At 39.2% G+C, this 13137-nt stretch overlaps 1 protein-coding gene across 1 annotated transcript; it reads right to left on the bottom strand.

The window, feature by feature from the left end:
* Positions 1 to 2177: 2177 nt before the first annotated feature.
* On the bottom strand, positions 2178 to 12112 carry LOC138441316 (F-box/LRR-repeat protein 21-like). The gene is given in 4 exon segments (XM_069592111.1): positions 2178 to 4255; positions 4914 to 5085; positions 11115 to 11237; positions 11692 to 12112. Coding segments are annotated over 4 exon segments (1305 nt in total). The 5' UTR covers positions 12058 to 12112; the 3' UTR covers positions 2178 to 3611.
* Between the last annotated feature and the right edge of the window lie 1025 nt (positions 12113 to 13137).

Raw genomic sequence — 13137 nt, 5'->3', positions numbered from 1 at the left:
GAAAGAAAAAAGCATTTTGATTTCAACTCATTGCCACTTTGATGTTTTGAGGGTCAGTTCATCTCTCAGGTTTGATCCATAACCTATGGGATCAGGGGTGTGTTTTTTCTGAAAGATTTCTCAGTCCTAAATAAATAGGAAAGACAAACATACAAATTCAAACTGGTGCCAACAGCAATGTTGACATTTCTAAAACTAGCTTTCTGCTTGAAAATATTAAAAAAAAAAAAACCTGAAGTGTTTTTAGGGCACAAGATCAGAGTGTTGAATAATGCTAGACACATAAAAGTTCATAACTACCAAGTGAATAAACTCGAGGCTTCTTTTGAGTTAAGGCAGTAAAGAATTTCAGGAATACCCTCAGGTTTTGGTACTGGTATTCCCAACCACTTTGGGTATTTCAGCAATACCCAAAGTGGTTGGAGGGTGAAAGGTTTACATGGATAAGACAGAATTTGCCAGTCTTTACATCCACACATTCCCACACTCTATATAAGTTGTCGATCTTCCAGGTAATGAATGATAGTAATACAAGGTAATGTGGAACACTGATTTCAGAAAGTCTACATTAGAAGGAATACTAAAAAAGAGAAAGAGATCTACCCTGACCAGAAGTATCTCATGCAACCAAGCCCGTCAGCCTCATCGAGCCATATGCCTGTAACAGCTACTTATTTTTACGCATCATTGTATATCCTTATGACTGTTTCCTGGTTATGCTGACAACAAGTATAAAAGGGAAATAAGACCATATGGCTATTCAAAGGACCAGAAATAATACAGCTCTGTAGATCTTAGTCAGTCAGTAAGAAATGAGTGAGGTGAATTCCTCCTTCTGGAAACTTTCATGAATTTTTGCTCAAACTCTTTGGAATGTAGAAAACTCCAGTAGAATGACTCCGTCCCTAGTGTAGCTATGCTATTAGAAATGCAGTCAACTGAACTTTTTTACTAAAGAGAAAGGGCTGCATTGGTATACTAGCACCTGTGTACAAGAATGTTCATAATATTACTATTTGTCATAGCAAAACTCAGAACAACTCAAATGCCTGTCAATAGTAAGGTGGATAAACTGTGGTTTCGTTACAAAATGGAATATTATACAGCAGTCGTAATAAATGAACCTCAGCTAAACATAACAAAATAGATGAATCATTAAAAAAGCTCAAAAGGGCATATAGCATGATACTGTTTTATAAAGTCCAAGCAACTAAAGCCAAAACAGAATTTTTAGGAACACATGTATATGTGATAAAAACATATAAAAAGGAAATCGAGCAAATAATCAACACTAGTTATCTCAGGACTGGATAGGGAAGGACCACATAGAAAAATTTAAGTTACTATCAATGCTGTAGTTTTATGGTTGGGAGGTGACTTCACGAGTATTTATCATTATGAATAAGATGTTATAGAGACAACGAGACTCTGGTGGGTACCCAGGAAGAAGACTCACTGACGGCTCTCAGATAGTTTAGAGTCTATACAACACCATCAGTACTTTCTCATATCCAGTTAGATACTCTTCTCTACTGTGTCATAACATCTTAACAAGGCCAGCAAATTAAGAGTTTCAGCTTTGGTTAAAAAGAAGAAAACTGCAACGCCGGCACTGTCCGGTTTGATCATCCACCTTATTCATCTCCCTAGTGCCAAATAACTGTAGGGCGTTCCCAAAGATCGCATTTTTCTTCAAAAGGCAAAGCCTGTGCTCCCATTGAGATCACAAAAAAGGAAACAGCATACGGATTTCAAAGGCAATTTTAAAAGGAGCTCTAAAATGTTTGAACAATGACATACACACTTAGCCTTCTAAATAATCAACCTTCTGAAGTGACTGTTTTAGAAACCACACTCATTACCCAGCACAGACGGCTTCTCCAAAGAAGAGCAAAAATGCTGCTTTCTGCCTAGCCTCCCACAGGCACTCATATCTGTTGAACGTAAATGCAAACTTTAGACTAAAGGACCTCTTTCCTCAGAATCACTAGAATATAGCGCCCTCTGGTGCAATGTATCAGAAGCTTTTCCTTTAGGTGTGAGTGTTAAAATGTTCAGTCTAAAGTACTGCACAGGTTCAAATGATAGGGAGGTAACAGCCCTGAGTAACTTAATTTTCTTTATTGAAGGTGATTATAACATCTACTTAAAATTTTGGTGTCAGATATTAGCTTAAATGACTATAAAATCCATCTTTATTTAGAAAATGTTTTGAGTTTTCTGAAAGAAAGTAATTTAATGGAAGAACAAGATAAGTGGTCAATTTTAGAGGCCATAGCTGGACAGGGAAGAATTATTACATTTTTGTGACAACATTTATCACACTCAGGGCATATTAATAATAACATATGACTTTAAAATCTGCCTAGAATATGTACAAATGCGCTCTGACTAGAGGGTGCATGGCAATTTTAAGGAACTGAAAGAGGATGAGAACAGAAGGGCAAAGGGCACCTGGTGGGAGGAAACAAGGTCAAAGAAGCAGGGAGAAACCAGGAGCCAGAACCTGTAGGGTCTTACGGGTCATTTTAAGGATCCATATTCATCTTAAAGGCAATTAATCATAGCCATTAAAGAGTTTTGGCTGTGTTACTAATTAAACAACCACTTCTGCAAAGGATCTGGCATAGTTTCAGATACACAGTAAACATATCCAGTAAATGCTGATTCCCTCACAACACCCTCTAAAAAATTTACTTTTTATTTCAGTAGTGTGTTTAACCAATTACAATCACAGTACCTTTATAAAATGAATTAGTGTTATTTAATGTTAATCTAATGCCCATTTTCTCCCAAGTTAATACAATAAAGTAGAATTTGAAATGCACTAGAAATTACAAGTTATTTACTGAATCATAACATGATCTTATATACTGCTAAAAAATAGAGTACAATTAAGCCAGCCTCTGTATCTCTACTTTGATTGTACTCTAAGTTTCTAATATAAATATTTTGTAAAGTATATTAATACCAAGATGAAAAAGAAACAATTAGCAATATAAAACTATAAGTGACATAATTTAAGGGATCCAAAGCTCAATATTACAAATTTATTTAGCAAGTCAAAATATGCCTTCAAGGAAGGCTGAGGAACTTATCTAGAAACTGATTATCTGGAGAAGGCACCCCACTCCAGTACTCTAGCCTGGAAAATCCCAAGGACGGAGGAGCCTGGTAGGCTGCAGTCTATGGGGTAGCGAAGAGTCGGACACGACTGAGCAACTTCACTTTCACGCATTGGAAAAGGAAACAGCAACCCACTCCAGTGTTCTTGCCTGGAGAATCCCAGGGACGGGGGAGCCTGGTGGGCTGCCGTCAATGGGGTCGCACAGAGTCAGCCGCGACTAAAGCAACGTAGCAACAGCAGCAGCTATCAACTATTTAACCCACCATACAGTGTCTGTGCTCTATTTACGATTTCTGTCTTTTCAAATCTCTCACAGTTTCTCAAATGCTTCTGCTATAATCCATTAAAACAGTTTGTAAACAATACAAGATTTCACCTAACACATTTCAGCAATGCATCTTAAAATTTACATGTGCATAGACAGAAAGAAGCTAATCTTATAGATTAAAAAAAAAAAGTTAAGAATCTTTGGTTCAGTAGTCAATTACCAGAGAGGCATGACATCAGGAAACCATATTCTTCCCAGGTATTTGGAGACTTCAGTGTGAATTTCATCCAGGCTACAAACATCATCAGGTATCAAAACGTCCTCCATGATGGAGAGGTGGGTTAGCTTTCTCCCACACAGTCTTACAAACTCAATGAATGCAGTGCAGCTAACTTCACATTCACTGAGGCCCAAGGCTGTTAAGTTTTTACAGTGTTCAGCAATACAAATAAGTTCATTATCAATGACCTGAATACCATTAGCACATACAACCAACTCTACTGGTCAGGGACAGTTAAGACTTAGCCGTCCTAGAATCTCTTTGCTTACTGATCGACCAAAATAAAGATGAGTAACAGGGGTTTCTTCTTTGAAGAACGTCTCCATTTCCTCTTCATATAAAAAGAAGTACATAACAACATTCACTCCAGGGGAGTGTTTAATAAATGCATCCCAACTTTGTCTTTTAATAGAATGAAATTCAATTTGTCCAGGATTTTCACTCACAACATCTATTCGAAGATGCTCAAGGTTAACATGAGTCTCATTTGAAAGCGCCAGGAGAAGTTCATCACTTAGCATGTAATAATTCAATGCCAGTTCTCTCAGACCTTGACAATGGTCAGCTACACAAAGGATTCCTGCAGGAAATGGGGAAAAATTTTTAAACACAGAGAGTATGGATACTAACATAACATTTTGTGAATTTAAATTTGTATCAGTTATTCATTATTTCCTAGAATAGACATCTAATGATTTCTGAGGAGATGCATGCTGATATAGATAGATAGATAGATAGATATAATTTGCATGCAAATCTGTATTTGTATGTGTGTGTGTGTGTGTGTATACATATATAAATAATTGTGTGCATATGTGTACTTAGTGGTGTTTGACTCTTTTGCAACCCCATGGTCTGTAGACCTCCAGGCACCTCTGTCTATGGAAATTTCCATACAAGAATTCTGGAGTGGATTGCCATTTCCTTCTCCAGAGGATCTTCCCCATTCAGGGATTGAACTTGCATCTCTTCCGTCTCCTGCATTGGCAGGCAGATTCTTTACCACTGCACCACCCGAAAAGCCCCATATAATTATACATACAATAAAAAAATATATATAAGTAAGATACTCTTAGGAGAAGCAATTTAAACTATATTTAGCTTACATCAATACACTGAGTTCTTTTGAAAGAAAGATCGATGAATTACATCTCATAAGCATGTAGTGTTCAACAGGAAATTGTATTACTACTATTACTATAATAAAAACAGCATATGAGCTTAAAAATAAAACCTACCATCAGATGAAACATGAGGACAGCTACTCATTTTTAGGCGTCTTAGAGTATCACTATTATTGGCCACAAGAATGCTCAAAGAAGGATCATCCACTGGCGTGTCTTCAATTTTGATTGACAACAATGATTTTGAGTTAACAAAAAGAACTGTAAGTGCTGACACAAAATGAGACTAGCATGGCAATAAGAAAAAATTACAAAAACATTATTTTAAAATCTACAGCTGCAAGAATTTCATCAAAACTGTTTATTAATATATCAATATATGCTTCTAATAGCATAATAAAAGTGATCAACATATTACTGTTTTTCATAGTGCCATTAGCCAGGAGAAATAGCAAAGTATAGTTTTATTACTTTTATCATTGTTAAATGGAATAGTGAGAAAGGAAGAAGTTTCAAAGATTTCATAAACACATCTTCCAATTATTTTCAATCTTAAGGATTTATTTTTCAACATTAAAAGGATATAATCTTATGTATTTCCTAGAATAGAGGTTGGCAAGTTATGGTCCACTGGCCAAGTCCAGTCCACTTTATCGTATGGCTCATGAGTTAAGTATGAAAGGTGTTAGTCACTCATTCATGTCTGACTCTTTGGGACCCCATGGACTACAGCCCACCAGGTTCCTCTGATCATGGAATTCTCCAGGCAAGAATACCAGAGTGGGTCACCATTCCCTTCTCCAGGGGATCTTCCGGACCCAGGGATCAAACCCAGGTCTCCCACATTGCAGGCAGATTCTTGATCATCTAAGCCACTGCATGGTTTTTATATTTTCAAATAGTTCAAAGAAAATTTTTCAAAAGGAGTACTTTGTGATAGGTAAAAATTAAGTGAAGCTCTTTCAGTGTCCATAATTAAAGTTTGACCACAGAAGAGCAACGTGGGACTCATTTATGTACTGCTCTGCTTTCACACTACAATGCGAGAAGTGAGCATAAGGATAGGACCCACAAAGCCTAAAATTTACTATCTGGACTGAGTCAACACCCTAGTCTAGAATAAATAAACTCTTATATGTTTTATTCATTCCTGTATTTCTAGCACCTAAAATAGTATCTGGCACATAGTAAAAGTCAATATTTACTGTCGATGAATAAATGATGTCATATTCTTCAGAGACTTTTTTGTTCCAGCAAATTATCTAAACAAAGATACATTTTGAAAACTCTCTGTTTTGAAGACTGACAAACTTTAGTTACAGTTTGACTTCATAATGGGTGGGGTTTCAGAACTTTTCAGATCCAGTATTTTTTGACACAGATAGAAAGTCTAGAAAACAAATCTATGCACATTTTTTCCTTTTCAAAATCAACTTGGATTCTATCAAAGGCTCTACTGTCCCTATCAGAATGACCAAATTGGTTACACATCGTAATTCCTTTACAAGAAAACAATGGTTTATACAGCTGTAAACTGAGTTACACACATTCTTCAATGGTGGACAGCTAAACCTCTTTACTAAACTTTGCTGTTGTTGCCCAGCCGTGCGTTGACTCTTTGTGACCCCATGGACTGCAGCACACCAGGCCTCCCTGTCCTTCACCATCTCCCAGAGTTTGCCCAAGTTTGTGCCCACTGCATCAGTGATGCCATTCAGCCATCTCATTCTCTCTGCTCTTCTCCTTCTACCCTCAATCTTTCCCAGCATCAGGAACTCCAATGAGTCAGCTGTTCACATCAGCTCAGTTCAGTCACTCAGTCATGTCCAACTCTTTCCAACCCTATGGACTCTAGCACACCAGGCTTCCCTGTCCATCACCAACTCCCAGAGCTTGCTCAAACTCATGTCTGTCAAGTCAGTGATGCCATCCAACCATCTCACCCTCTGTCATCCCCTTCTCCTCCTGCCTTCAATCTTTCCCAGCATCAGGGTCTTTTCCAAGGAGTCAGTTCTTTGCAGCAGGTGGCCAAAATATTGGAGTTTCAGCTTCAGCATCGGCCCTTCCAATGACTATTCAGGACTGATTTCCCTTAGGATTGACTGGTTCCATCTCCTTGCAGTCCAAGGGACTCTCAAGTCTTCTCCAACACCACAGTTCAAAAGCATCAATTCTTTGGAACTCAGCTTTCTTTATAGTCCAACTCTCACACCTATACATGACTACTGGAAAAACCATAGCTTTGACTAGGAAGACATTTGTTGGCAAAGTAATGTCTCTGTTTTTTAATATGCTGTCTAGGTTGATCACAGATTTCCTTCCAAGGAGCAAGCATCTTTTAATTTCACAGCTGGAGTCACCATCTGTAGTGATTTTGGAGCCCAAGAAAATAAAGTCTGTCACTGTTTCCATTGTTTTCCCATCTATTTGCCATGAAGTGATGGGACCGGATACCATGATCTTAATATTTTGAATGTTAAGTTTTAGGCCAGCTTTTTCACTCTCCTCTTTCATCAAAAGGCTCTTTGGTTCCTCTTCATTTTCTGCCAAAAGGGTGGTATCATCTGCATATCTGAGGTTATTGATATTTCTCCTGGCAATCTTGATTCCAGCTTGCACTTCATCCAAGCTGGCATTTCTCATGATGTACTCTGCATAAGTTAAATAAGCAAGGTGACAATACACAGCCTTGACATACTCCTTCCCCAATCTGGAACCAGTTTGTTGTTTCATGAACCAGTTCCAGTTCTAACTGCTGCTTCTTGACCTGCAAAACAGATTTCTCAGGAGGCAAGTAAAGTGGTCTAGTATTCCTATCTCTTGAAGAATTTTCCAGTTTGTTGTGATCTACACAGCCAAAGGCTTTGGCATAATCCATAAAGCAGATGTTTTTCTGGAATTCTCTTGCTTTTTCTCCAAAATAGTGGAGCTTCAGCTTCAGCATCAGTCCTTCCAATGAATATTCAGGACTGATTTTCCTTAAGATTGACTGGTTTTATCTCATTGTCCAAGGGAGTTTTAGGAATCTTCTCTAGCACCACAGTTTGAAGGCATCATATCTTCGGTGCTCTCCCTTCTTCACGGTCCAGCTCTCACAACCATACATGACCACTGGGAAGACCACTATACAGACCTCTGTCGGCAGAGTAATGTCTCTGCTTTTCAACACACTGTCTAGGTCTGTCACAGCTTTCCTGCCAAGAAGCAAACATCTTCTGATTTCATAGCTGCAGTCACCATCCACAGTGATTTTAGAGCCCAAAAAGAGGAAATCTGACACTACTCCCACCTTTTCCCCTTCTCTTTGCCATGAAGTAATGGGGCCAGATGCCATGATCTTAGTTTTTTAATATTTATTTTTAAGCCGGCTCCTTCTCTCTCCTCCTTCACCCTCATATCTAACATTGTTGATGTTTCTCCCTTCTATCTTGATTCCAGCTTGTAACTCATCCAGACCAGCATTTCTCATGATATGCTCAGCGTATAGGTTAAACAAACAGGGTGACAGCAGACAACTTTTGTATTCCTTTCTCAATCCTGAACCAATCAGTTGTTCCATACAGGATTCTAACTGTTGCTTCTTGACTTGCACACAGGTTTCTCAGGAGACAGGTAAGATAGTCTGGTATTCCCATCTCTTTTAAGAGCTTTCCACAATTTATTATGATCCACATAGTCAAAGGCTTTGGAGTAGTAGATGAAACAGAGGTAGGTGTTTTTCTGGAATTCCATGGCTTCTCTATGATCCACTGAATGTTGGCAATTTGATCTCTGGTTCCTCTCCCTTTTCTAAACCCAGCTTGGACATCTGGAAGTTCCTGGTTCTCAAAACGCTGAAGCCTAGCTTGCAAGATTTTAGCATGATCTTACTAGCATGGGAGATGAATGCAATTATCCGATGTTCGGCAAATTCTTTAGTACTACCCTTCTCGGGAATTGGGATGAGGATTGATCTTTTCCAGTCCTGTGGCCACTGCTGGGTCTTCCAGATTTGCTGACGTATTGAATGCAACACCTTGATGGCATCGTCCTTTAAGGTTCTGAATAGTTCTAATAAACTTTAAGGTGTCAAAAATTATTAGACGAAAAGAAACAGTTCACTCTTTTTCCTTAAGAAATGTAAGGTTTATTTCACTTTTAATCAACTTCCATAGGACTCTTTCAGTCCTGAAGGACACATTTAAGCATTAGAGTACATATTTCATTACAGTAACAATGTATTAGTGCTTTTTTTTAAAGATTTTTTTAAAAATGCTGACCATTATCAAAGTCTTTATTGAATTTATTACAATACTGCTTCTGTTCTTATGTTTTTGAGTTTTTGGCCACAAGGCATATGGGCTCTCAGCTCCCCAATCAGGGATTGAATCCACATCCGCTGCACTGGAAGGCAAAGTCTTAACCACTGAACCATAATGGAAGTCTCTAGGTTAGTATTTCTCAGGCAGGTCCAAATTCCGTATCCATGTATCACTTTCCCTCAGTCTGCAAATGAAAGAACTGAGGCACAGGGACATCCACAACTTTGCCAGAAGCCACAGAGCTCATTTTGTGTGGAGGTGGGGCTTGGAATGAAGCCTCTGGTGACTGCCTCAGCTAACCCAGAAGCTGGCCCTGGAAGCTGATGTGCAGCAGAGAGACAGCCCAGAATCTAAGAATTTCAGGCTAATCTGCTTCCCTATCTCATAAACAAGGAAGTAACTATTTAGAAGTAGTAAGTTTTCATCTGATTACTTGAATCCCCAAGTGACCCATTTTTTTTCAGCATACCTCTTAAAAAGATTAACAGGCTAGCAGAAATGCATTCTAAAAGAGAGCCATGACCCAGTTAATGAGAAAGGAGATGCTGCTATTCCTCCATCCTCTTCCATAGGATGGTTTCCATTAGTCAGTTTTACTGACGACCAGAGTTCAGTGCTTATTATACATGAGGCACTATTCTAATTCTGGGTTTATTATGGTAAATAAGAAGAAGAAAATCCCTGCCCTCAAGAAGCTGATGTCTTTTGTTTGAGAAGAAGAGTACACATTAAATAAATAAGGTGACTTCAAGTTCTGATAAATGATGTAAAGAAAATAAAACACTGCAGAGAGTAACTAGAGGAGGGGGTGTTGTTTTAGCAAAATGGGTCAAGGAGGACCTCTCCGAGGACATGGCATTCAAGTCAAAGCCTAAATGAAGAGAAGGCAGTCATTAATTTCTGTGGCAGAGACTGCTGGTTGCTTCATAAGAACCATCATCCTTTCTTCTTTAGTAATCTGGTTCTAATTTTTAGCTGGGCATACTGCCACCCAGCTAAAAGACTTTCCTTGCTTCCCAGAGATGTGCTGTGGCCACAGAGCTAAGCTGCCCAGTAAGACAGACAGAAGCCCTGTGTGGTACTTATGGCTAGTCTTGTACACCTTGAAAGGGAAAGGGCACACTCTTTCCTCATTTATTCCCTCCAGCGGTCTAGAACAAGGACGTGACGGCTGGAGCACAGAAAGCCATTTTGGGAAACGAAAATGGAGAAAACACTGTGGAGAGAAAGGAAGTGCCTAGGCAGAATGTGGGTTCCACAGTCCTAGTGGACAGCCAGTCCACAGCTAGGGACTGTGGCACCTATGGATTTCCTTAGTGTAAGAGAAATAACCCTCAGTCATGTTTTCAAGCCACTGTTACTTTGGAATTTCTACTGCAAGGATGCCAACATTATCCTAATCAGTATAGCACATTTAGTTAAATATTACACTGTTCCACCTCCAATGGAGCAACTATAGAATTACAGGAAAGATATCCACTATTTGCCCTACACACTCTACATTCAATGTAACTATGTAAACTGGCACTTGGAAATTCTAAATATAACACCTAGATTTTATATTAATGACATCTGCTGTGAAACAATTATTACAAAATAGATCTAAAGAATGAAACCATGCATTAGATGTCTCATCAAAAATATCTAATGTGTATCTAAGTGCTAGTCAACAAAAACCTGCTTTAAGTAATTATTTGAATGCAAGTAAGGTTGTGATCTGTTTTTAGGAAGAGAATTATGTTTCACTGAATGCATGCTCAGTCGCTTAGTCGTGTCTGATTCTGCAGCTCCAGGGACTATATCCAGGCTCCTCTGTCCATGGAATTTTTCAGGCAAGAATACTGGAGTGGGTTGCCATTTCTTTTTCCAGGGAATCTTCCCAACCCAGGGATCAAACTCACGTCTCTGTGTCTCCTACACTGGCAGGGAGATTCTTTACCACTAGTACCACCTGGAAAGCCCTATGTTTGTCTACTTCATTTGTAGTTGATCTCACAAAAAAAATCATCTTTACCTTTGACATAGTCATAAAACTTGGCTTGGCTGTTGAAATCAAGCCCAAAGTCTGGGTAGAACAATTTACCAGCTGAGAAAGTATACCACAGGCAGCTTCTGCTGACTCAGTACTACTATCAACCTACAAAGACAATTTAAAAATCTTAATTTCAAGAATGTAACATTAGAAGGTTATTGGCAATATAATTATTTAACAGAATTCAATATTCGACTACAAAACTGTTCTTATCCCTTCAACGTATAAAATAAATGAGTATTTTTTCTCTAATACACACTATATTTGACAAAAAAGGAAAAGCAGAGATGATGACAAATGAACTTTCTAAGCACTTTATACTTTTGAATCTTGTAAGATTAACTGAATTTTAATAATAGCACCTACATGAAGGAAGCTGAAGTTTATTCAATTGTAGCTCAAGTACTACATCTAAATCTATGCAAGTAACAACAAAGAAACAGGAAATTGTTTGGGATAAGAATTCTGAAAAATTCATTGACTGTTTCAATATAATGATCTAACACAAATCCTAAAAAAACTTAAGTCACTGCTTTTATGTACTGCTTATTTTTCTTACCTTAAAGCTGACATACTGGAGATGGGCAGCATGCTTTTTAATGATCTGCTGAATGAGATCAGGATGAGTGGAGTTAAAATATGAAGTAGCTGACTGGTTCAGCTCAAACTCAAACTTTCTCCAAAGGTCAGGTATGTGGAAAACTTCATTCCATCTCCTACAGACAGAAGATGCCCGGGCTCGATCTATTAAAGGAAGATACTGGAAAACACATAACACTACGCGGTGGGGCAAACTCCCCTAGTCCAGACGAGCAGCACGCATGTGAGCCTGGCTGAGAGGAGAACAGCACCCAAGTCTTGGCTGTTTCACTGCAGGTGAGGACAGGAGAACTTTATTCATGAAAGATAAACGGTTCCTCTTCATTCTGTAAAAAGTAAACAATGGTAAGTGGTAATTTCCCCCACATTTCCATTCTATATTTTGCTTTAACTGTATGGAATAACAACATCAGAAAATGAGAAACAGCTTAAGACATTTTTGACAGGAATCTTTCACTTTCATGCATTGATAGGCACTACTTAGCACTAGACATACAGAGATAAGCAGGAGGGAAAAGTCAAAGTGTTAGTCGCTCAGTCATGTTCGACTTGCTACGACCCCGTGGACTGTAGCCCACCAGGCTCCTCTGTCCATGGGATTCCTCAAGCAAGAATACTGGATTGGATAGTCATTCCCCTCTCCAGGTAGTCTTCCTGACCCCGGTTTCCCACACTGCCGGCAGATTATTTACCACCTGAGCCACCGGCGAAGCCCCAGATACGAAGGCGTTTGTTCTCAGAGAGCTATGGCGAGACAGCAAAACACAGTGATGATGCCATCGCTGAACCTGGGACCAGCTGACGGAAGCTTAAGGGAGTGGCATGTTCTGGAGTTTGCATGTGGGAGGGGGTAGTCGGGGTGAGTTTCCAGGAAGAAAGGTCCAAGGGAGCAGTGCACGTGCCAGGCTTATTCCTAGGCAATTACTGTGTTCTCACTATCACACTGCAAGTGTGCTGAGAACTCTGGCAGGGTGGGGCTGTGGGGATCGTTGGGAGATAGAAAACCTAATTAAAAGCATGGATCTGGGTTAAGTCCCAACTCTGTTATTTACCAACCATGTGATTCTGTCTGAGCAAATTAACATAAGCCTCAGCTTCCTCACCTGAAAAGCAGGGAGAAATGCATTACCATTCTCATAAGGTTGTTAGGAGGATTAAAGTAACTCAAGTGCCAGCCCATAGTAACGGCTCAATAAATGTTGCACTCGCTGTTAAATCATCTAATGCATTTTCCTGAACAAATTTCATTATGTTGCTTAAGCTGGAGCACAGCTTCAACAGAAAGCCAAATGGCCTGTGACAGTTTTCAGATGACACCCAGGACATGGGAGCTCTAGAGAAGCGGGATATGGCAGGGACGGAAGCCGCAGCAGCGTACTGGCTCCTCACTAGCTGACGTAAACAT

Source organism: Ovis canadensis, chromosome 5 (assembly GCF_042477335.2).
Source record: "Ovis canadensis isolate MfBH-ARS-UI-01 breed Bighorn chromosome 5, ARS-UI_OviCan_v2, whole genome shotgun sequence".
In the NCBI taxonomy this organism is placed as follows: domain Eukaryota; kingdom Metazoa; phylum Chordata; class Mammalia; order Artiodactyla; family Bovidae; genus Ovis; species Ovis canadensis.
This window is presented reverse-complemented; position numbering and strand designations above follow the sequence as displayed.